The 25,604-nt window shown below is 52.7% G+C and overlaps 1 protein-coding gene across 1 annotated transcript; it reads left to right on the top strand.

The window, feature by feature from the left end:
* Window positions 1–11,772: 11,772 nt before the first annotated feature.
* On the top strand, window positions 11,773–12,592 carry PG994_015372 (Pfs- NACHT and Ankyrin domain protein; the record flags this gene model as incomplete). Its single annotated transcript, XM_066866779.1, has 2 exons — window positions 11,773–12,509; window positions 12,565–12,592. 2 exons carry the CDS (start codon window positions 11,773–11,775, stop codon window positions 12,590–12,592), a joined length of 765 nt encoding a protein of 254 aa, XP_066707693.1.
* Between the last annotated feature and the right edge of the window lie 13,012 nt (window positions 12,593–25,604).

The raw sequence follows: 25,604 nt of genomic DNA, 5'->3' as shown, positions 1-25,604 counted from the left end.
GAAACGGCGCCACGCTAATGATGGTGTGTTTAAGGGACCTGACCCGCTAGTCGCACTAGTGCGTCATTGCTACTCTTCCGGCTCTGCACCCCAATAGTACGCCAACAGGTGCGGGCAACGATGGAAGCCAGGACCGGAAACAGCCCAGGAGAGTATTCGAATCTCGACGGAAGGCAGCAGAAAAAAAGCAGCCGCTGCATTATACTGGCTCCTAGGTCACTTGCCTCCCTGCGCCGGAACAGTACAAGCGGAGCGGGGGAACATCAGGCTCTGGTTCCATTTGAAATCGGCGCACTTCGGGAAGGTTCAATAAGCGACTACGGTCCCGCGGACCAGAATGGTAGTTTTGGCCTCCAGTATCCTTTCTGCAACTACTCGGTGGGAATTGGAGGACCCGAGGTGCCTCGTGTGAGCCAACAAGTACGCCACGACCAACAACGGGACGCGGCAGTATCCAGCCCGGTTCTGTCCCCATTCGCTCTACATCTGCTGCAGCGTTAGCTTTTCTCCTTTGGACCGGCGGCGCCATCGGCAGCTCTGCATCCTGAGGTCGACATCTGCCCTACCGCAGCTTAACCAGTCTAGGCTGTACATTAGAAAAGATACACAGCATACTGTCCTTGATCCGAATATAGAGCTTGGTGAGATGCCTAGAACCGGCTACGAAGAAGTACTTCCTGCTTACGAAATAGGCTGCTTCGTAAGTTGAGCTGCGTCTAAGTCACGTCCGTACTACACCGGTCTCTGATTGACAACTGTACCTTGAGGTACGAGGCCACCAGGGCAGGAAGTCGCTTTAGGTAGCATGATCAGAAACAGATGCAGAGGCCTGATGTACGATACTGATAGGTACGAACCAGAAGAGCTGCATTGAGGATTTGGGGTACAAGGAGCGCATGCTACTATTTGAGTACCTGGGAGAACAACCAGCTGCGTTTCGGACCGAACTAGCCCAAAGCAACGAGCCACAGAAGCACATCGGCAGCTACGAGAGGCCCATACACATTGGAAGCGGTGGAATTGAGTCGTCGGCGAAGTCCAGCCGTGGGGACAGAAGTTGTGCTAGCCGTGCCAGCCAAAATCTACCACCCACATGGTAGATACTGTCTCTCGAGGAGGCCGTAGTAAAGAAATTAACGAGTGTGGACGACCAGGCACGACCGCGAAAGCGCACTTCTACCGCCCCCAGCACTGGAAGCATTCGGTACTCTGGCATGGGCCAGGTCCGTTTTCAGACGTCCGCTGGCAACCAACATGTCAATGGGCACCAGCAAGCGGTACAAGCGCCTCAAGAGCCGCTTCTTCAGCACATACTGTAATACGGTAGGTCGTCTACGTTGCTTATGTACGGGACCACAACTACGCCGGCATGGAATGTGACGCAACATGGTTAGACCCGCTGCTAAGAAGCACTTCCTAATCGAGAAATCGGTAGCTTCGCAAGTGACCAACCCTTCAATGGCAGGTTGGGTACTGTACTGTATCGTGCTGGTCACTTCTGGAGACTGGGCCTCGAGGTACGAAGCCTGGAATATCGTGGTAGCTTTCGGTAGCACGGTCAGGAAAGGATGCAAAACGGGTGTGTTTTGCCCAGAGATACGGGAAAGTACGAACCAGAACAGCAGCACGGGAGGTTGGGCGCACAGTGACCCCGTACTACTCCAGGACTACATACGAGTACGGCCAGATGCATTTCGGCTGCCCTCAAACGTTGGGGGGTATGTCGTAAAGGCTGAACTAGCTTACACCAGAAAAAACCTTTGTCAAACCCATGCGACCGTCACCTCCTATTAAGCTTGTCTGGCCGAGTGGATGGGTCGCTGCTAGCTGCCAGCTGCCACTGATCCTGGCCTGCCAGGATAGAGACGATACCGCTGCTCAGAGGGTACGAAGCAGTGAGTAGCACAGGCTAGGGGCACGCTACAGTGATCTCGAAGCGCTTGCGTGTTTGCTCGTGGCGTGCCCATCTCCAGTCTATTCCTGGCTCCACGGTCGTGAGTCGACCACACGACTGCACAGACAGCCGTCGTCCCAAATATCCTGTCAAGACAATCAGGTTCCGCTGGGCGACTCCGACCAAGTTCAAGTGTGACAGCCCTCCGCAGGTAGCAGTCAATCTTTGCGACTCCGTGCCATGCTAAGGTATAATGGATAGGAGGATTATCGACATGTCATCCAGTCGCATCATTGGCAGAATCAGAGGGCGGTCTCCTGGCACGATGTCCAAACAGCTGCGAGCAGTTGACGGGTACAGGTCGAACGCTCATTGGCTCGTCGGGTGGGTCTGGGACCAGCTGAACGCAAGCTAGCTCCATGCTCAGCCCACTTTGTTGAGCTTTTCCTGCAGTTATAAATGCCACTTTACTTCCCTTGCCGGGCGACCCAATCTGTCGGGACACATTCCTCCCTTCGGGATCCCGAGCACCCGACAAGCACCCGACAATCGAGCAGTAGCAATATGCATTGCCGAGACGAGACGCAGCGACTTGACCACCGACGGAGTTAGGGTTGTGATACGGTTCATAGCTGACCGATTATATGGAGGGACCACTTCATCGACGACAGTTCAGTGCGACGAATGGGTGTCCTATGGTAGGCATATCTATCGCAGCCCTCGAAGCCGCTTTTGCACAGGCCTGCACGTTCGAATGTCTCGTCGGGAGGCACGGAACCTCGCGCTGGTTGCCAACGCTCGTAGGGCGGCTTGACGAGGATGGCTATGGCGAAATGCTGGTCCAGGGTATGCGGCGAGCCAACTCCTGCTCGGTCCGAACGAAGGCGCCTCGACGGGTCTGGGTTACCCTTCCTACCGATTATGGTGTGATTTTCAATGGTGTGTCAGCGCTTATGTCGCGCTAGCAGAGATTACGCTTATGTTGGGAAGGGATTGGGAAGTTGGCTCGCGAAAACCAAGGATAGGACGCACAACAATCGGTAGGATCGCCGCTGATGTGCGGTCTTCATGGAGGGCTCGTATCTGGTCTTGCCCAGGGTGTGGGGTGCTGATGCTAGACGCGGTGCTTCGGGACTTTTCGAGACGTAGGCGCGTAGGCGCGTTGTAGATGTTCAATTGGATGCTTATTCGCTTACCTGTGCTTTCGTCCGTAATCTGACCACTGTGTTATGAGAGGTGTGGTCTTGGTCTGCATTCGCTTGAATTGGTGTTCCAAGCACGGCTTGGCCCTATTGCTTGGTTGCCCTCTTACGCTGGTTCTGCCTTCTATGCGGTACCAGTGCCCCAGTCACCTACCTGAACCTTGAGCGGGGAAGCTCCCTGCACTTGGATGCTGTGCACATTCAAGATGACCGACCTAGCTTGTTTGTTGGCCAAGTTCGTGCCCTACCTTTACCACCTTACCGTATCTTGTCGGGTATCCGTGCCCTCACTTGTCGAGATACGGAGTCCCGAAGTTGACTGGACTGAAAATGGAAAAAGACCATATGCTAATGTCGGGTCTGGCACACCCACAGCTGTGGTAGCCTGGGGCGTTGTACCGTAGCGCTGCCGGTGAATTATTAGGCCGTATCGGTAAGCAAGCGTTGGGTAGGTAGGACATGCAGCAGCGGCATTCCGGTTATCTCTTTCGCGCGACTCGTGCCGAGTATTGTTTTCTCCCGTATGGTCATGGTTTCATCGTGCCAAGGTAAGCTGGAATCCTTCCAGGCCGAGCCAGCCGGAAATAGTGGCACGCTGACGCTGGCCGCAAAATTGCGTTCCACGTAGCCGGAACCCAATCAGCGGCCGTCACGGTTATGCCTGCATCCAGTGACGATCAATCATTGGGTCGATCATCGTGTTGCGGTATAGCGCTGTACGAGTAGAACACTAACGAAGCGGCTTGGAGCTTCACCCTCAGCAGCTGCTCGACTGTTCATCATCCGGGCTGTCATTGTTGTAATTTCGTCACTATGTTGGAGGCAAGAGAATGGAAGTTGCATTAGAGTTAACTGAGCTACTCGGGCCGGCTTCTGCTCTGACCGACCCATTTAGGTGCGGGGCGACTTTGCCGGCAGGGCTATCTTATGGGTCGCGACAAGTCCCACTAGCAAGCCATGGCCGGGGTAAATGGAGCATACAGAAGCCCCATTGTACCCATCGCCACTAGTCAATCAGTGCAGGCGCGTGGATACTCTAGGAAACAAATCGCAGAGAAATCGGCCGTCAAGGTGCATTAGTTAGGAATCAGAACGAGCCAACATCGGAGCCAGTCACCCCAGTCCGTCAGGCAGCCATTAGTCTACTTGCCGTCACTATGGCAGAACAGCCGAGCGAAATAGGTAGGACACCATGCGACATCTTCGAAGGGCGCTAGTAGAGGGATAGCAGAGTAAAATGCGAACTCCTGCGTAGCTGGCCAAATCTCCTGCATTGCTACTTGACATTGGGTCACTCGCCCTGGTATGTGAGCAGCCGGACCATGGTGGCTGTGGCCTTGCGGCCTCCGATCAAATCCCCCGCGTAGAATGTATTCTGTTCCGTTGCGGCCGAGAAATGGCGGCCGTCGCGCCTCGAGATTGTAGGGATTGCGGCCGGATACTGTTGGGGAATTCGAGTCACGCAGCCGGCGTTAAGCGCATCGTGCGACGGCGGGCCTATTTCGCTGGCTGATAATGTGATGGTGGAGTAGCCTAATGATGGAATACGAGAGTGAGGTGTATCAGACACTGAGCGTAAAGTACAGTCGCTAGCGAAACCTGCGTCCTCTCTCTACTCTTTCATACTTCCCATTCTGGACCCACTCTGCAGGGTAGCTGCTTACAGGATGTACCCCTCTATGCTCACAAGTACAGAGTCCATTTCTGGCTTTGCTTATCCCTCTCCTTGTGCATACATAGACCGATCACAATACTCTGGAGACACTTTATGCTCGATAAGAGCTCGAGCCAGAAGCTGCTGACATCGCTTATGCTCGCTCTCCTCGGCACTGCAATCGTTCCTGTAAGCGTCTGCAAGCAGAGCTTTTGTTACATAACCGGTCAGCGTCGTCTTCGGCGCACATTCCACTCCCTATTATTACAATATAAGCAAGTTCCCATGTCGAGATCACTCACATCTTTCATTCCTTCGGTCTCGTGTATTTTCCTTCTGGAACGTACTCACCAACCCCAAAATGCAGAATCCCGATAACACGATCGAGCATCCCATACAAGGTTTTTTTATAACTATAGCGCATACGAGGTGCATCCGGCATCTGCCAAAACTGTAGTTTTCGCACCTTTTTAAAATGTCCCAGATCTTGTTGAGGCATGCTCAGTCGGGTATGTATGACGACTGCTGTCTTTCGGCATCGCCTTCGAATCCTTACTTAATGCTCTATTGCAACTATTATAAAGTTAACGACATGAATCTACCTTGTCTCGGTACGATCCGTTAAGGCCGATCCAGCCCACTGCAATGGTGGACAGCGCCTATAATATGGGGCACTCGGTTTCCCAAGCTAGCAGCCCACCGACACCTGCCGGATTCAAAGCAGAGGTGCCAAGCAGCGCTAAGGCCCCCTTGACTGTTCGTCCACAAGTGGCTGCTACAGCACTCTCAAAGCTGGGTTTCCGATCAAATGTTTCCGCTGGTTCTTTTGCTTCCTTGCCAAGACACCTGCCGTCGAAGCAGCTTGCCGAGTAACCATGTTTCCCATCGACTCGCAGAGCTCTTATGGCCAAAATGATGACTGGTTATCGTCGCAATTAGTCGACTCGCGAATGCCAGCCTATTTTGACAGCCAAAGCCCAGCACCCGATTCACCTGGTATGATTCAGACCCAAACCAGCGACCGATCGAGGCGGAGTGCGACACCTTCTCAGCAAGGAACCCTTACATTCGCGCCACCCAACGGGAATAGAGATATATCCAACCGACGAAACCGATCCAATCACATCCGATATGATGTCGAATGGAAGATTACTCTTAATCGTAGAAGCAAAGCCGAAGACACGGAGCAAGATGTCACACTTTCGCCGCGGGAATTCTGGGAGTCCAGCCTGCGACGAAAGCTCGAGAATGTGGCCGAGAAGAAGTTCCCAGCCAATAGATCCTTCCAAGTGGAAGACACTAAGATGGTCGTGTCCGTGACTGGCAAGCGAAAACTGAAAAAACGCTACGACGGGCTGGACATTGACTGGGCTGTCCTGGAGGAGCAGCTTCGAAGTTGGAGCTATCTGCTTGCGCGTCGGAAACAGCTTTGCATTAACATTACTTTCAACTATGTAGAAACCACGCCCGCGTCATGTCCATCACAGCGACAGACGACGCGATCGACGACGCACCGTACCGGGTCGGCGACGGACTTGATGTTCCAAGAGCTCGATGGGCACGTGGATTCTACTGGTGAACCTCTTCCCTGGTGTCGTGTGCGCAGCCTGATGCGATGCCCGGGGCCTCCCTGCCTCATGGGCCCATACTGCTGGCGGGACAGTGAAACAAAGAAGAGATACAAGTTAAGGACGCCCCATCTTTTACGTCTTAGTGAGCATATCCGAGCGGGCCATTCGCTGGAGACACATGACGATGTGCCGCAAGATGTGCGTGACATGCTCTACCTCGAGGACCAGCAGAAGATGGAACGCCAAAGTAAGCCTACGCAAGGCCAATACCCGCCCATCACCATCACGAATGTGATTCCTGGGACAACGGTGGGTGGCTCAGCTTCGAGTAGGAGCTCACATGCCTCCTCGCTGGCCGAGCTGGGGTCGGCCAAACCGCGCACCAACCTCAATATACCTGGTCTCCTCGACAATGCAGTCCAAGAGTACTGCAACTGGCTTGGTTCAAGGGTGGCGCGAGTGGATCTCAAGCTGGAGTATCAGAAGATCTGTGATATCACCTTAAAGGAAGGCCTTGATCTTGAGTTGGTATACGAAGCCCAAGATGCCACATTGTACGAACAGAAAGGCATCAAGATGGGTGCTGCGCGACGTTTCGTACGTGACATTCCAGAATGGGCCAGGTTGGTTCGCGCAGAAGATGATTGAGGAGAGCAGGATATGGCTGGCTGGCGAAAAACGTAACAGTTTCCTAGATCTCTTAAGTCTATATATATATCTTTTATCCTTTCGAACTCCGCTATAACAAAGGACGCTTATATCACAGCTCCTCAATCTCAATACCGGCATGCCGAAAATGACCCTGTGCACTACGCTCTCTACCACCCACTGCCTGGACACACCAGTCTAGGAATGTCATGAAGTTGGGCTCCGGCGCTTCCGCAAATTCTTGCCAGTGACGTTTGATGAATCGCTTCAGCTCGGCGAAGTACTCTTCAATGGGGTTAAGGTCGGGTGAGTACGGCGGGAGGTACAATAAGACCACGCCAGCTTCGTCGCACATCCGCGCAATTCTATCGGATCGGTGGAATCGAGCATTGTCCATAATTAGAACCGACTTAGGCTCGGGCCACCGGCCACAATGTAGTAACAGCTCCTTAAGGAAGCTCTCGAATATATCGCCATCGGTAGAGCCTTGGAATATACGGGAATACATAATACCGTCCTGCGCATAAGCCGGCAGGATCTGGTAGCGACGGCCGCGATGGAACCTCGCTATCTGTACCGGGGTTACACCTAGCGGCGACCAGCCGGTCCGGCGAAACCCTACGCGCTTGTCGCAGCCCGACTCATCTATAAACACTAACTGATAGGAACGGAAAGCCGACAGCTTATAGAGGTAGAGGTCCCGCAAGTCGGCGTTGCGCTCTTTTGCGATGCGTCGTGCCGTCTTGTTCGACCACCGGATCGAGGCTAATGCTCTACTGATGCTATGTGTAGTGACCAGAACCTCGAACTCGTCCCAGAGAAAGACGACCATCTCGTCTTGGTATATGCACGGCTTTTCGACAAGTCGATCACAAAGTGCAGTTAACATGGGAGGGGTGATACTACGCGGTCGTCCAGTGCTGTTCGGTGGTGCTCTGGCCGACCCGAAACATCGCATGTTCGCACGAACCCGTCGGACCGCGCGTGTGCTGCAATCTACGGCCTCTGCTCTCTGTTTGTCGCTCAGTGATCTGTCAGGAAGCATAGCTTCAATCAGTTCGATTTGTGATTGCGCGAGTCTTGGTGCCATATTACCAGGTGCAACTTGCCACTGTTTATATTATTGGAACCTCGTGGAACGGCCTGCACCAACTTGTATACGGGGGGTCTATTAGACCCTGACAAAAACGGAAGCTCTATGCTAGCAAGAGTCACCTATAAAAGGCGCCAGAAACGGCGTCGAGGGCCATGGTGTCGATTGCTTTGTTCCTGGGCTTCGTCTCTCAGGGATAGCAGTTTGTCTTCGATGCAGCAAGGTCCAGCCGATTTATTGCGCAATATCCCTGTATACGGTGCTCTTGGCAGGACCCTGACAGCGTCTTTTCAGAGTCATCAGCTAAGAAAGCGCTCACGCTATTGGACGGCGGACGGGCTCGTCCTGTTAACCCCACCATTTCTCATGTTTGTTCTAAAATTCTAAAGAAAGCAGGTAACTTGTACATTCCTCCCTTGAACATATGCTATGGTTCGGGGTCTACAGGATTCCCACATTGATCGTCCTTGAGTTCTCGTCATTTCTCCCAGATTGTTGGGATACATTTTCTATCCCTACAACTATATTCTTCTGATGGCGGCTGTGTTCCCTGTCGTCCCGTTATCTAAAAATGCGAGCGAAAGAAGCCGCATGCATTTGCCTTTGGAATGCCTTGCTGTTGTTTTGCGCTAACAGCTTTCCGAATGACTGGTCTACCCCGTTGTGAGCTTCGCCCACAATCCCCTGCATGGTAAAAGGCTGATCTATCTGCAAATCACCAAAGGTCTGGCCGGTTCGCCCTGCTTGAGTGGCTTTCAGAGTGGCTTCGTAGGCGTTTTGCAGGGTCGCAAGGCATACAAGCGCCTTCTGGGGCTGTTCTCTGCATCACATCTGCATCTCTCATGCCCGAGCCAATTCGTCTGTCTCGGATTGGCCTCATGCCTTTTCTCAGCAACCACTTGTCACTGCTAAAATCCAATTCCCGCATGCGCTGCCAATCGGGTTGCGTTCAATGCATGCACCTTTCCACGCAACGAGCAGTGGTCCTGCACACAGCCACCAGGACGTGTCGATTGTGTGCACCTTGCCGTGGCAATGCTGGCTTAGCCACCTAACAGCATCCTACCAATGCCCCTCTATTGTGCAACCAAGTAGGGAAGATTCAGACAGAGTTCCTGTGGGAAAAATGTAAACTATTCAAGCCGGTGAACAACTTGATCCTCTGAACATTTAACCCCCTTCGATTCCACTTCGACCCCTTCATAGTCCCACTTCGGAAGTGCTATCGCAACCATGGCCGACCCACTATCGGTAGCGGGGAGCGCGGTCGGGATCATCTCCCTCGGCATTCAAGTGACGCAATCGCTTTTCGACTACTACACCGCCTTAAGATCCCAATACTCCGATGCAGCCCACACTGCGAAAAGACTCGACAGTCTTACAGAGCTCCTCAAACACTTGCACCATCATTGCGAAAATCGCAAATTCCGGGCCGATGAAGCGGATTCTGTTCGAAGCATTGAATCGCTGATCCGAGAGTGCCAGGAATTCATACAAGAGCTCAGGACGAGGCGGACAAGTTCAAAGAGACTCCAGCGACCAATATTCAGTCCGCAGTCAAGAAAACAGCCCGCCGAGTTGCATACCCATTCCGGAAGAGCACATTGGAAAGACTAAACGAAGACATTAGCGACATCACCGACCGCCTCCAGCTAGCCCTACAGATATTACAGCAGGAGGTCATCGACCGTGTTCAGGATGATGTCCAAGACACCAAGGCACTTCTGGAGCTCGTCAGGTCCTCGCAACTTTCCTCCGAGCTCCAGAGCTGGCTCAAAGCTCCCGACGCCACAATCAACTTCAACGAGGCCTGCAACAAGAAGCACCCGCGTACTGGGCTCTGGCTCGTCAACGGCGAATCCTTCCATGCTTGGCTTCATAGCCCACGGTCTTTTCTATGGCTGAGAGGCTTCGCCGGGTGCGGCAAGTCCGTGCTGTGCTCCACTGCTATTCAGTACACCTTTCGGCATCGTAGATCGAATCCAAGAATAGGCATTGCCTTTTTCTCTTCACATTCAACGACAAGAGCAAGCAAGAGGCCTCTGCTTTACTGCGAGCCCTTATTATACAACTATCGGCACAGCTAGGAAATTACAACGACCTGTCTCGCCTACACGACAGCTACCGCTATGCCACTCCGCCAGACGAAGCTCTCTTAGATTGCCTCCATCAGCTCGTGAGAGCATTCCAAGACGTTTACGTGCTAGTAGATGCGCTAGACGAAAGCCCGCGGAATCAGCATCGAAAGGCGGTGCTCCAGATCATAAGAGACATACGCGTGTGGAAAGAACCAGGCCTGCGCCTTTTGGTCACAAGCCGCGACGAATTCGATATACAGCGCGGATTGGAGGCAACGCCGGAAGAGACTGTTGAGATGAAGAACGCCAAAGTGGACCAAGACATAGCCGCTTTTGTCGCCGAACACCTCCGAGTAGACAGTGACTTGCAGGAATGGCAGCCATATCATGGCCAGATCGAGAAGGCACTAGCCGATCGAGCGAATGGAGTGTTAGTACCCTGGCGATGCTCTTATACTTTAACTAACAAGCCCTTAGTTTCCGCTGGGTGGAGTGCCAATTTATAGCACTGGCAGCTTGCGCACCAAACCAGCATCTTCTGAACCAACTACTCCAGTCCCTGCCACCATCGCTGAACGATACCTATACCCGAATGCTGAATAATATCGAGCCCGAAATGCGCGAATATGCTCGGCAAATGCTGAGCGTTTTATGCTGTGCTATAAGACCCCTTACGGACTTGGAGCTAATCGATGCCCTTGCGGTCGAGCTTGGTGAAACACCTAGGTTTAACGTGAACCGTAGGTTCCAAAACCTTAACGGTCTTCAACGTATCTGTCCAGGATTCATAGAGATTGATTTGGATCTCGATAAACGGGAAAAGACTGTCCGCATCGCCCACTTCTCCGTACAGGAATACCTTGAGGACGAACGGATCCTGGAGAGTAAAGACGTTTCTCTATTTCATGTTCGAAAACAGGACGCCCATATTGATATGGCGACAGTTTGTTTGACCTTGCTACTTGAGCCTCAGGGTAAAAAGTGCAAGACACCGCTTCTATCGAGAAAACCTACCCCCTGGTCAAATATGCTGCTCGTTACTGGCCTCAACATATTGCAAGCAGGACCTTACGAAGCAGAACGGAAAGGAAAATCTCACAACTATTCCAAGATCCAGATAGCAGTTTTAGCGCTTGGGTGCATATCTGGAATGTTGACAACTGGCAGGGGAGGCTACAAAGCAGGGAAGCGCCGAGCCCAATCTATTACGCTGCTCTCTTAGGACTGACGAAGATTCTTGGCGAGCTGCTCAACAACGGCTGCTCGACAACACAGGTTCCGGTATCGACGACCACGCCATTAGGAGATATGAATGGCCAAAATAGACGGGTTGAATTGTTGCTGCAGGCGGTGTCGTCTCTTGCTACTTTCTTCGGGCTGACTAAAATTTTCAGTTGGCTTCTTTATACAATACATATAACAGCAAGATCACCGCCATTAACAACTACGCTAAATGCATTTATGAATTTTGGAGGTGGGTGGTTTGAGACGGAAATCCAAGGAGCGCCTGAAGGTCATAAGGAAGTTGCAAAAGTTCTACCTAAGGAGCGCAGCGACGTGAACGCGCAAGGCGGACACTTCGGCAATGCTCTCCAGGCTGCTTCATCTAACGGGCACAAGAAGATTGTTCAGATGCTGCTCGACAAAGGAGCCGACGTGAACGCGCAAGGCGGAGAGTGCGGCAATGCTCTCCAGGCTGCTTCATCTAGAGGGCACGAGAAGATTGTTCAAATGCTGCTCGACAAAGGAGCCAACGTGAACGCGCAAGGCGGACGGTACGGCAATGCTCTCCAGGCTGCTTCATGGAACGGACACGAGAAGATTGTTCAGATGCTGCTCGACAAAGGAGCCGACGTGAACGCGCAAGGCGGAGAGTACGGCAATGCTCTCCAGGCTGCTTCATGGAACGGACACGAGAAGATTATTCAGATGCTGCTCGACAAAGGAGCCGACGTGAACGCGCAAGGCGGAGAGTACGGCAATGCTCTCCAGGCTGCTTCATCTAGAGGGCACGAGAAGATTGTTCAAATGCTGCTCGACAAAGGAGCCGACGTGAACGCGCAAGGCGGAGAGTGCGGCAATGCTCTCCACGCTGCTTCATATGGAGGGCACGAGAAGATTGTTCAGATGCTGCTCGACAAAGGAGCCGACGTGAACGCGCAAGGCGGACACTTCGGCAATGCTCTCCAGGCTGCTTTATCTAGAGGGCACGAGAAGATTATTCAGATGCTGCTCGACAAAGGAGCCGACGTGAACGCGCAAGGCGGACGGTACGGCAATGCTCTCCAGGCTGCTTCATGGAACGGACACGAGAAGATTGTTCAGATGCTGCTCGACAAAGGAGCCGACGTGAACGCGCAAGGCGGAGAGTACGGCAATGCTCTCCAGGCTGCTTCATCTAGAGGGCACGAGAAGATTATTCAGATGCTGCTCGACAAAGGAGCCGACGTGAACGCGCAAGGCGGACACTTCGGCAATGCTCTCCAGGCTGCTTCATCTAGAGGGCACGATAAAATTATTCAGATGCTCCTCAAGTATGGTGCAGACCCAGATTTCGCAGTCAAGGACGGATTTGGACCGCTTCACTAGGCTTCTAGGGATGGCAAACTAGGTATAGCCAAATTATCGGCCCAGTGCAGTGCCTCCGTTGATACCCCAACCGACGATGGCGAAGACACCGATGCATTTAGCGGCAACGAACGGGCACGCCCAAATCGTCGACCTGCTTTTGTAAAGTAGTGCCAATTACAGTGCTATGAACAATTCCGGTCTCACTCCTCTTAACCAAGCTAACTTTTACGATCATCCCGTTATTAAGTCGTTATTTCTCACTGCTGGTGCGGCCTCGTCTCCAGATGTTCTCGGCTTACAGGCCTTGTTTAGCAGCAGTGTTCATAATGGCGAATGATCAGAGCTAACAAGATGAATTATATATATATATTAAACTGGTTAGTAATTAAGTCTTACTCCAACTTATTAATTATTAGTCCAAAACCTGTTGTCCTATGGTAACTTTTTTCTTAAGTTTCTGCTTGCCAGTCACCGACACAATCACAATTATCCGGGTATCTTCCACTTAAAGGATCTGTTAGCTGAGAGCTTCTTCTTAACGACATTCTCCAGTTTCGCCGCAGGCTGGATTCCCAAAGTTCCTGCGGCGAAAGTGTGACATTTTGCTCCGTATCTTCGGCTTTACTTCTACGACTAAGAATAACCTTCCATTCGACGTTATATCGGATATAATTGGATCCGCTTCGTTAAGTAGATATATTTCTTATCCCATCGTTAGACGGCGCAAATCTAAGGGTTCCTTGCTAAGAAAGCGTCGCACTCCGCGTTAATCGGTCGCTAGTTTAGGTCTGGATCACGCTGGGTAAATCGGGTAATAGGCTTTAGGTGTCAAAAAAGTCTTACACTTGCGAATCGGCTAATTGTGATGATAACCAGTCGTCATTTTGGCCATCAGAAGTGCTCTATAAGTCTACGGGAAGCATGGTTAATCGACAGCCTGCTTCGACCGTAGAGGTGTTAAGGAAGGAAGGAAGGGAAAGAAGCAAAGGAACTCAAGGAGTCATTTTGTCGAGGAATCTATGTATCTTTGAAAGAGCCCTGTAGCAGCCACTTGTGGCCGACCAGTCAAGGGGCCTTAGCGCTGCTTGGCACCTCCGCTTGGCACCTCTCCTTTAAATCCGACAGAGGTCGGCAGCCTGCTAGCTTAGAAATGAAGAGCCCTATATTATAGACGCTATCCACCGTTGCAGTGACTGGATCGGCCTCGACGGATCGCACCGAGCCAAGTATATTCAAGTCGTTCACATTATAATGCTTTCAATGGAGCATTCAGTAAGGGTTTAAAGGCAATGCCAAAAGACAGCAGTCGTCAAACATGCCGCAGTAGCCTCGCTCAACTAGATCCAGGCCATGCTAAAGAGGCGTAAGAACTCCAGTCTGGGCAGAGAATAACTGCTGTGTGCACCTCGTTTGCGCTACAGTAATAGGAGTGACCTGTACGGGATGATCGGTCGTATTCTGCATCTTGTCGCTGGTGAGTATGGTCCAGAGGAAAAACCCATGAGATCGAACGAATGGAAGGTGAGAGTGATTTCGATAAGGGACCTCGCTCCTATTGTAACAACAGGGAGTGAAATGCGCGCCGAAGACGACGCTGACCGGATTCGTATCCAACGCTCTGTTTGCGGACGCTAACAAGGACGCATTGTCAAGGAGAATATAAAATGTCAGTAGCTTCTGGCTCTTAGCTTCGTTATGCATAAAGTAATACAAGGGTACTGTCATCGAGTTATGTATACATAAGGGCAGGATAAGCAAAGCCAGAAATAGCTCTGTACATGTGAGAATGAACAGGTACATGGTGTCAGCAACTACCCCTGCAAAGTGGAGCCAGAATGGCAACTATCAAAGAGTGTAGAGAGGACGCTGGTTTCGCTAGCGACTGTAGTGGCAGCAAAAGATTGATGTGAAGTAAAGAAGGGCAGAGAAAAGAGAGAAGCGGAACGAGGGGAAGTGGGAGGAGAGGGAACGAGATAGGGAACGAGAGAGGGAACGAGAGAGGGCGAGGGAAGAGAGAGGGCGGTGGAATGGGCGAGAGGGGGACGGGAGCGAGAAAGGGAGCGAGAGCGAAGCAAGGGAGCGAGAGGGAAGTAAGGAGGAAGTAAGGGAGGAAGTGAAGGTAACGAAAGGTGTGAAAGAGGGAAGAGAGGGACAAACATGGCCCAGGAAGGCGAAGAAGAGGCATAGATGCAGGAATAGATCCTGGACCGGAAGCAGGCGAAAGGGCAGCTTTGGCTACCCACGCCCAAATGCGGTCAAGGGAGGCGAGAAAGATCCCAACGGCCGCCCGCGCTGAAACGGTCGAACCTGATCACCCGGATAACCAGGAGGGCACCGTTTGCGCCGTATGGCGGCTGGGCTTCCCTGGACCCCCCGGCCCCCCGACAAGCAGCACCAGAATCGGTCCAAAGCCAGCGCATGGATAGTAGCTCGTGACGGACAGGGCCACCGACCCGTGGGTCTTGGCGGCGCGCTGCGGGTATATAAGGGTGACCTGCCTCCCACCATTGTCAGTAGTTTTCTCTTCCTTCTTCGCGCCTCCGCCCGGAGCGCCGGCCACCCTTGCAGCTTGAACAGACTCCTCTTGGCGCCCTGCGGCTTGAACAGACTCCTGCTTGCAGCTTGTCTGACTCCCGCCTGTGTTGTCCAAGAGCTTGAACTGACTCCCGCTCGTGTCGATCAGGAGCTTGAACTGACTCCCGCTCGTGTCGATCAGGGGCTTGAACTGACTCCTGCTTGTGTTGTCCAGAAGCTTGAACTGACTCCTGTCGGGCTGGTTGATGGTCTTTTTGCTCGGTCTCCCTCATGCGGTCGAGTTATCTCCTGCAGAGGGGCATCGGGCTTGGCTCTGGCGTCCGCAGTTCGAGTCATCTCCTGCCGCCTTTGCCACCCGGGTTTTCCTCCTACATTCGAGCATCTCATGTACCGAGGTTTTCCCTGCACCTGCTAGTGGCAGTGCGGCCAGCGAAGCCGGCCTCTGCGCCTGTACGTGGTGCTGGCTACGAACCTGTTCGCGCGGATCGGGCAGTCCCGACCCCGCGAGCAGAGGATGTGCTCGAGAAGTTGGCACGACAAGACAGCGCAGAAAGGGCATCGCTGATAGCCGTGTGCCTCCATGCGGTGTAAGTCGAAAGCACTGGTGGCCAAGACGGCATCACAGTCCGGGCATCGCTGAGGGTTGTGGTTTTCCCTGGACGTGGAGGTCCAGTCGTTGATTATTCTGCTCTAAGTAGTCGCAATAGCCACAGAGCACCCAGTCGTGCCTGTCGATGCGGTGCTGGTTATAGCTGCTGGGCGTTTGGAGCTCATGGCAGACTGAACACGGTACCTTTGTAAGACATTCGCTGGTATGCTCTCGGAGGTACCCAAGGGAACCCCATACGCCACAGAACGGGCACTTTCCGTAGCTGTGCTCCGTCTCATAATGCCGAGCCAGATCCAATGTTGCCTCCTCGCATTCCGGGCACTCTTCGAGATGGTGCTCCCAAACCAAGTGTTCCATCAGCAACGTTTGCGTGCTTCCAACATAGGTGCAAGAATCGCATTTCTTCCATTGGTGTATCCGAACAAGATGGTTGTCAAGACCTCTGCTCTCGAGTATGCGCTCGCAGTGATCTTCTTTGCATGCTTCCCATGAGTGCTGGGCCGCGAGATGCTCGACGTCGCCAGTGCAGATTCCGTCACATCGTTGCAGCTCATGGAGGTCCCATACGTGCTGCCATAAATACGCTGGATCCAGAAGGAGCTTGCAAGCAGGACATTTGCAATACTGATGTTGTGCCTCAAGATGTCCGTCAAGGTCCGTGCACCAAATGTTACAGATCGGGCACTGACCACGCCGAGTGGAGCATTCAAGATGATGGACATAGACGTGGCATCCAATCTTTTCTCTACCGCAGTCCTCACAAGGACTTAGCCCGTGGTCCAGTTCCAAGTGGTGCCACACATCGGGGATTGGATCGGTCGAGTCTTCAGGGCAAATGGGGCAGGTATGGGTGATTCCATGATGGGACAGTTCATTTGCTGATGTTCGCTTTCCACAGCAATTGCAACGGATCAGATGGTGTCTTTCCAAGTAATGGTCTTCTCGGTTCTCCGTAGTCAATGCGCAATCGCATTCGGAACATTTGTCGTGCTCGTCGAAATGAGCATCTACGTTGGTGCTCCGTAGAACCATATGACACTCGCGGCATACCGAGAAAAGACCCGGCAGTGGATTCGGAACCTGCCACGGATAAGTGGACTGGTTGGAGTCATGCCCCTGGAAGCTGACTGGGAAATGCCGGAAGTATCGTGCGGCTTGTGCAAGACCCTCACACGTCTCATCTTCTAAAAGACCAACAAGAAAGTCTCTAGATACGTTCAAGTGCGTCTGCCTAGGCCACCGAAAATCCGTCTTTGCGACTTTATCCGGATGGCGGACGAGACCGAGCTGCCTCCAGTTTCTGGTGATAGTAGCCCTCTGCATAAAAGAAGGGTCGTGGAGGGATATTCCTAATGCATCAAATGGGCTGTACGAAAATTGCTTATAACTGTTCAGGAGTGACATTTCGGATGTAATATAAAACGACTAGAGAAAGGCGAGAATGGACGAGGGGGAAGTGGAGGAATGTGGGGAGTCTAGATAGAGAGTGGATAAACGATAAATAAATAGATGCCATAAGGATTAGTTTAATCCTTAAGGTCCGTGCGCGATTAGCGGGAACATTTGGATTAGCATTAATCCGTATAGGGTGGGACTTATCGGCCAATGGGCATTAAGAATCATGATGCGATGCGAATGCCACCCATGGAAAGGTGCGAGTACATCGGAGGTTTTGAATAAGGATATCCGGGCCAGCCCCTCAAGTGGGGATTTGTACCACGTCGAACACGGTGGAGCATAGCCCTGTAAATTGAATAATACATCCAGTCCTACGTCGAACAATTACAAGCATAACTTGATAGCTGTGAACATTCGGTCAGCATAGTAGGTCCTAAAGGGCGGGTGTTCAAAGCCTTGGTTTTCAGTAGCCGGCGTTCAGCGCTCGCCGCGTTATCCACCCATAAAGTTCGGGCCTGAACCCTCTATGCCTTCTAGTGGTGTTTTACGAATAGCCCCGGTCACGACGAGTTCGCTTGAAATGATCCAAATCCAAATCCAACTCCACGTAGCCCTCATCCCCCGGAGCGAGGCTCTCGCGGCTGTCCGGGGTGCGCTTTCTCTTTTCTCCTACCGTGGCCGCTGGACGATTTTCTTCCCGAGAAGCCAGCGTCGCGACAATCACGGTCAAGCCCAGATAAACCTTTGCACCCGTCTCCCCTTCCTCCTCCATGCCCGGTCCCATCTCCACCATCACCCGCTGCCATGCGAACACGTAATGGCCGAGACCGAGAACGCATACGCGCTTACGCCCATGAACAGACATGAGCTAGACCCTAATGGCGATCGTCTCCGTGGGGATGGTCGTGCGCACATGCGATGGTTGAGGAGGCTACTGAGAGGCTTTCGGCCAGGGTCTTCTTTTCGTTCATGGAGGATTCTCTTGAGGTCTGCCAGTCCCCCCTCTCTATCTGGATTCTCAACCGAAGTGGCCTTATACACCCAGAGCCGAGTCGAATTCCGACCACGCGGGTGACGACATATGCGACCCGCCAGGCAGGCATCCTGGCTCCAGTCTTGCCTAATAGTCTGTTTTCTGGCGTCTTCTTGTCGTGAACTTGACCACAACGAAAAGTAAGTCTACCTTCGCCCTCGTACGGCATAGCTCTCCTACTCACGCACGCCCACATCTTGCCAGATTCACGACTTTGTAGGTCTCCACCGGCGTCGCAACGAGGTATACGTCTGACCACAGGTGCCCGAACAGCACACAGAAAGTCGAACAGCTGCAAGTCACCGTGTGTTCAGTCCGGCGCAGACCATCAACTGACATCGAGTACAGGTTCCTGCAACAGACTCAGCGGGTCACGGGTTGGTTGTCGCAGGTGAAAGCCCTGTTTGAGCGATTCGTCTCCGTGGCCGACGCCAATACCTTGGGCGACACCTTTTTCGATCAGGTATAAGGCTTGAGACAGGGAGTGTTGGGGCGAATTGGGCCATTCGCAAACACGATGACACCTTGGCGCGGAACCGTGTTGCCTCCTGGCATTGTGTGCCGACTGCTGGTGCTCCACTCCTCTGCCAATGCGCTGGCCTTTTGTTGTCTCGTTGGCTCGGGTCTCTATGAATCACGTAGTGGTGCTCGGCTGTCGGGTGGCACTCGTCGGTGGAATGCGTCTATCGCGCGATGCATGCAGGTCGGTCGTGGCAATGTCTATCACGCTGGTCTCGTGGGCACTGGGTAGCCCCGTTGGCCTCAAGGAGTCACTCTGTGCCGGCGTGCTTCGGGCTCGATGGTCATTCGAAACAGTGAATAAGAACCGTGGCCGCTATGCTATCGTCTCTTAATTGTCGTCATGCTGCCTTGCTCAAGTCGCGAGCTTGTCCCCGCTCCTGTTGTGCTCGCCGCCATGCTGTGTCGGATTTCGACTCATGTTGTCGGTCGTCGGTCGTCGGCGTACACTATGCGGCGCGTTGCCAGCGCGATAGAAGAATTGTCTTTTTCTTGCGTCCTAAAAGTTGAGTATGGCATTTATTGCTGTTTCGAGCATTGACTGCAATTGAACCGGAAGCCCGCCCCACGTAGCATAGCCACTTCTCCCGTGGCTGACACCAGCCACCCCCTTAACCCGCTTCTTCTATCGCCCAATATTCATGCTCTTTTGGCACATGAGCCGAATAGCTTCCATGCAATGGTCACAATCGCAACAATCCTTCAATCCAGTAGTCAACTTTCATTTTCGATCTTCTACCAATAATTCTACGGCAGGTCCTAAGGTTTCTTCCCATACTATGTAGGGCGTCTCCGCACTAGGCTAGCACTGCTAGCTTGTCGATATCTCCTTGCTGCAGTGGTCATGCATATCTCTGCCGTTTGTCCTCTCCATACAAAGCCTGGCTTGCCTCTCGCTTGCCATGAATTCCCTCACGGCTTTCCATCGCGGCCGACTCCGCCAACACCATCAGCGGACTGATCCGGGGAACAACGGGAATCGACTGCTGTGCGTGCACCGACGAGCATCTGTGGGCTGAATTGGTACCGTCGTAGGGTGGCAATTCATATGTTACCGGCAGTGGTGCAACCCGGCCTGCAACAGTCGTCTGCTTCCCGAGAGCGCTAATGCGCTCTTGTTGTGTGTGTAGCACCTGGGACTGTAGTGCATACATCGTCTGCATGTTGGTAAGGCGCACCGAAAGCTCTGCCACAATGGCACGAAGCATACGGATCTCTTCGCTCAACTCCATGGCGCATGCACAGAACTGACGTCGCGTCTTTGCATCGTGTGCCGAAGTTATGGAGACACCGAAAGGGGCAGTAGAAAGAAGGGAGAGGGCGTGGTCATCCATCATTGTGGCAAATATTGTTTCGCGGCTTTGAAGGTAGAACGGAGATCAGGCGGTAAGAGTCTGTGAATGACTACTGCGAGCTGGAAAAGGATGGATGATGGGTTTGGATGGAAAGATCTTTAATAGATGACTCACCTGCGTCACGTGTCTGTCACGCACCAGTTGTACGGCTGCTATCACACGGTCGCATTCTGCGGCGACCGCATTACCGACAGCCAGTTGTGAAGCGGCCCCATAAGCACGGAAGCGGTCGATCTCGTCCTTTTGCTTCGGTTGTGCAGGCATAGACTATGCCGCAGAAGCCGTACATTCAGCGTCAACTTTGTACCTCTCGGTGGGAGTCCAAGGAGGTGGGCGACTACTGTAAAGTAAAACAGTACCGGCGCCTGATGGTGTCTCTGGCTGGAAATCCGCCGCTGTTCGCTAGCTTTCGTTAATTTTGAGCGACGGTTCAGCAACTCTGCCTCCTGAGATCCACATCTACCTTACCGTAGCCTGTGCATCTGACAATTCTGTGTGCCAGCCAGTGGCACTCGTAAAGTGGACGTAGTAGGATCAAGATGCTTTTGAATCAGCTACAGAGAAGCACTTCCTATCTGCAGAAAGTATTAGCGTCACAGAATGGCCTTACATAGTTGGCAGCAACGAGTACCACGCCGATATTTGCTTAATGAATGTATCTTGAGGTACAAAGAAAATCGAGTCAGAGTAGCTTCAGGTAGCACGGTCAGAAATGGACCCAAAAAGTGTAGTTCATTGCATAGAGAGACGGGTTGGTACGAACCAGAAGAGCAAGATTGGATGTAAAGAGCTGGACTTCTGCTCTGTGAGTAGCTAAGAATTTCGGCGTTATTCCCCGTCCAGGTCTGGATTTTTACTGCCAGTGACTCTGATTCAGTCACATCGGCGACAAGCCTCATTCAGCTGCTCCGTGGCGCGAGATGGTGAATGGCCTCTGCATCAATGCTGGGTTCATGTCAGTCAGTACGTCATCTTACTGTAGCCCAGTTCAGAAGCCTTCAGATTCGGATCCGTAACCCTGTGGTTTAAGGCCCGGAACCGGAGTCTTCAAGTTCGTGAAGGATGGAACAAAGGGTCAATATTGTCACTGGATTCTTCGAGTCCACATCAGTATCTAGGCAACTCACAGTGAGACAACGTACATCACATCAGGCGAATATTATTCTCTATCGGCTATTGCGCTCCAAGAAGGCGCATGTACTGCTTCTGGGCCAACCTTGGGCGACTTGAGGAGGGAGCACTCACTCATCGTCTCGACGAAATAAAGGTATTGGATGAAGCCAGCGGCGCCCCTATAACTATATCATCAATTTGTTCAACCTTCCTCAAACGAAGGACATGAGTTCATCCCTTGTGTAAGGCCCTGAGGGAGATGACTGGAACTCGAGCGGCGCTGGGCAACCCTGATCCAACGCAGTCAACTTAGCAACCGCCGAATCGTTTTTGTTGGCTTGCTGAACGGCATACTGATCAAAGCCGACGGCGTTCTTGTGCTTCTTCCGCGAGCTCCTCGAACGCGCTCTCCCGCTGCCTGTAAAATCCGCCATCCAGTGTATCGACTCCCAGTTCAAGTCGATTACCCAGAGCCATGGCAGAGTTGGACACCATCACGGGTTCCACACCCATGAGCTATGATGTGTTTTGTTCAGAAAAGCTCAATGGATACTTTCCTGTTGATGTGGAATCTAGATATTCTTCTCCGATGGTTTGCGATAAAGATTTCGACTTCACCCATGGGCTTGGAGGCCCTGTACACCTGCTCTCCGCCCATCTCGAACCTAGAGGCCCCGATAATTTGCAACAATACCTATTGCCTGGTCCCGTGGTCCAGTTATCGCCTATTTCAACACTATCACCTACCGTGGTAACCCACGGCTATGAGAAACTTTCACTGTGGCCGGAAATGGCCGAGAATGAGCCATCGGTCGTGCATGTCCATAGGGAAATGAGGGCGGATTCACCGGCGTCGGTCATACAAAGCAATATGGAGGAGGTAGCGTACATGGATGACGCTCAAATCTCTGTGGCCAAAATCCCGAAATCAGTCCATGTGTGTAGCTTTCCGGGATGCAATAATAAGACGGGTTTTAAGAGACGCGAGCACCTTCGGAGGCACCAGAACACGTACGTCCTTGTCCAGCTTTCTCTCGTCCCCTTGAAAATGCCCATCGCTGAAAGTCTACTGCAGGAAACACGGCCTTGGATCAGAGGTGGGATGTGACTTCTGCGATAAGAAGTTCAGTCGGAAAGACAATTGGAGGCAGCACCTGAGGCTCCACACGGAGCCTAACCGCCCATGGCGCGGACGGACTTCCATTTTGGGGCGGTCTTGAAGTACAACGAAGAGAGGGGCAAAATCAAGCCCCGGAGACGTCCATTGAAATAGCAACAGTCGTGAATGGCATAGTTCAATAGCGACAAAGAGCCCAGAAGGGGGTATAAGAATCAATACGGTATTTACAACGGTCAGGAGTTTCGGAGGAAAAACGGGTACTGGAGCAGGGGACCATGCCTAATCTACCGCGGCCATGATTCTTTATAAATTGTATCTGGAAGCTTTCCCTAGGGCCAATGGGAATACGGGCGATGGCCATTGCGAGTGCCAGTCTTTATATGAAGTGTCACTTGGATTAATATACTTAGAACGGCTATAGATAGTATGCGACACCATCAATGCATCTCCAGCCTTTGACCCCAACAATATATATATGACAACATCATTACAATGAGGGCTTGATCACGCGCTCCAAAGATAGCGCTGTTTACATTGGCGCACTGAGAGTAGTAGGTAATAGTGCTGACGAGCGACAGGCGCAACCCCTTCGACTCGGCCTACATGCCCGGCCGGTCTCTCCATCTCTCCATCTCTCCATCTCTCTATCTCTCCATCTCCCTATCTCTCCATCTCTCTATCTCTCTATCTCATCTAGTCATCTAGTCATCCAGTCATTCGGCCTACATGCTCGGCCGGTCTCTAGCCGATAGGATAACAGCTCCTGCGGGACGCTCGCGCTCGTTGTCGCCCAACCGCTACTCGAACAGGGATCGCGACGTCGACCGTTATGTGCCTGCTGGACGATCCGGCGGCCGATCGCGAAGCCCCATGCGCCGCAACCGCCGCGAAGGAGAAGGCCGTGGTGGTGCCGACAGGGGAAGACGCCCCGGTGCGCGTCGTGAAGCCCGAGAGAAGGAAGACCGGGATGGCGGCGAGCGCAAGGCTCGCGGAGGCCGGCTTAAGAAGACGGCTGAGGAGTTGGACGCCGAGATGGCCGACTACTTTGGCCCTGGCGAGGCACCACACGCAACGAGCGCCCCGGCTGATGTTGCACCTGCCCACGACGCGCCGGCTCTGGACGACATCGACATGATCGAGGAAAGACGAATGTTGATGTGCTATATTGTGGATAAGATTGTACGAACAGTTCGTCATAACGAAATAGGGCGTGTTGTTTCACGGCATCATTTGCGGTCTCAGCGTCCATATTGGAATGGTAGTGAAATGAACATGGCAGTTATCACCTCCTCTTGCTCAAGTATAGCCATTGTCGTGTCCTGTTTCGCCTAGATGTAGTTGTATGTTTTAACACGTATCAGCAAGCGATGGATGAATTCAGCGTCGAGGCCTGGAAACGAACCCGTTAAACGTAAATTGTATGACTTTATACTAATAACTATAAGTGGTATCTCAATACACGGCTAACAAATGTGTCGTGGCAGAAGGAAGTTTTTTTCTCGTCCAAAGTAGTATAGGATGAAGTGTGTTTGTGTTCATTTATATAATCATGGCGATTCGATGATCATACCCGGTCGTTTCGTTGGTCGCCTTCCTTCTCTCGTAGCGGAGAGACGAAAGAAATTACTATCTTCTGCCTTCTCCCCCTTGGTCGCTCGCTCGCTCGCTTCTCATTCTATCAACAGCAACGACGAGGATAACAATAAAGCAGGCGAATAATGCCAAGGAGGTCTTCCTTCTTCATTCCCGCCTTCCTCCATACATAGAGCGTCCCGTCCATTTCCGATCTTGACGGGGCACATCTGTCCCTTGCTAATTGCTGCATCATAATAACCTCATCACTTGCTCGTCTCGAATCATTACTTCTCCGTGTCAGAATCAACATCCATCTTGTCTCCCCCGGCGCTGCTAGCCGTCGCGGTCGTTCTCCCCTGTTCTGTAGGATCTAGAGCAAGACTGACCTTGTCGCCATCCCCATGGGGGCTTCGCTCGTCCGAATCATCAGTAGCCACACGGATCGTCTTCTCGTCCGACTTTCCAGGCGTCGAGGCGTCGACGCTTTCTTTGGGAGGCGGGTTTGGCGTGGTGGGTACGATTACATTCAAGACACAGTCGTCAAGATGTTCGTAGAACTCTTGTGCCGTGGCGAAGCGCGTCTGGCAAATCGAGCACTTGGCGTCTCCGCCGCCCCGAGAACTGTTGCCCGTGATGATCATCTTGCGGCTATTGGGCGGGGTCTGTTTGACGTTGTGGACGGCAGTGAGATGGCGTTTGAAGACATCGCCCTGTTGAAGGCCTTCTCATACGGCGTGCCGGGGCCTGGGCAAAACGGGCATACCATGGTTCCCTTATGATGCGTCAGGGCATGCCGATTCTTGTCGTACTTCCTGGCGAACCCCTTGATATGGTACTCGCACGTTTCGATGGGGCATTTCTCTGGCCGTTCCTCCTGATGCGTCAACATGTGTGCCGTCAGATCCTTGAATACGCGGCCGCAGTCGGGATGCGGGCACTGGTTCCTGTTGTCCTCAATCTTGGGTGCTATAGGGCTACTGCTGTGTATCGCACCGTCGAGCGTAGGCGCTATCGACGGTGCAAGCAGAGGCCCCTGAGGGGGCGGAGGGGCCGGGGCAAGCCGCGGCGCTTCCAAGTACGACGGTTGCCCCGGAAGTGCGAATGTCTCTTCGACCATCCTCGCATCGCTTTCCTCGTCTCCGCTGTCGCTGTCGTTTTCGTTGCTCACATCGATGGATTGCCGTACTTCTCGCATCCAGTCCTTCAAGATGGTCATGTGAGGCCAGTCGCCGCTTGCCTTGCCACCCCGATGCGGATTGAAATGCGCCCGTCGCAAGTGGGCGGCGGCATTGTAGTATGCGCCATACCGTTTTTGCGTGAGACATGCTTTGCATTTGGCAAGCGGTATGACAGGCTGAGGCGAGCTCGGACTATGACTCTGTGGCTCAGTGCATACCCATCTTTTGACAAGGGCAGCGTGCTTTGCATCTGTATGCCTCCTCAACTCGTGCTCCCCACGAAACCCTTCCGGATACTCGTTGCATTTGGAGCAGTATACGCGGCGTGAGGGTGGCCGGTGATAGGGTGTTCGGAGTTTACTGGGAGTGACCAGACCTCTAGCTATGGCCCTCGTGAACGCTGGGCTTTCTCCGACCGTGTGTCTCCGGGCAGGCTCTAAGCCGAACGAGGGTCCGC

This window comes from Apiospora phragmitis (assembly GCF_038363925.1).
Source record: "Apiospora phragmitis strain CBS 135458 chromosome Unknown utg000016l:1.0-887042.0:1.0-888152.0, whole genome shotgun sequence".
Classification (NCBI taxonomy): domain Eukaryota; kingdom Fungi; phylum Ascomycota; class Sordariomycetes; order Amphisphaeriales; family Apiosporaceae; genus Apiospora; species Apiospora phragmitis.
This window is presented reverse-complemented; position numbering and strand designations above follow the sequence as displayed.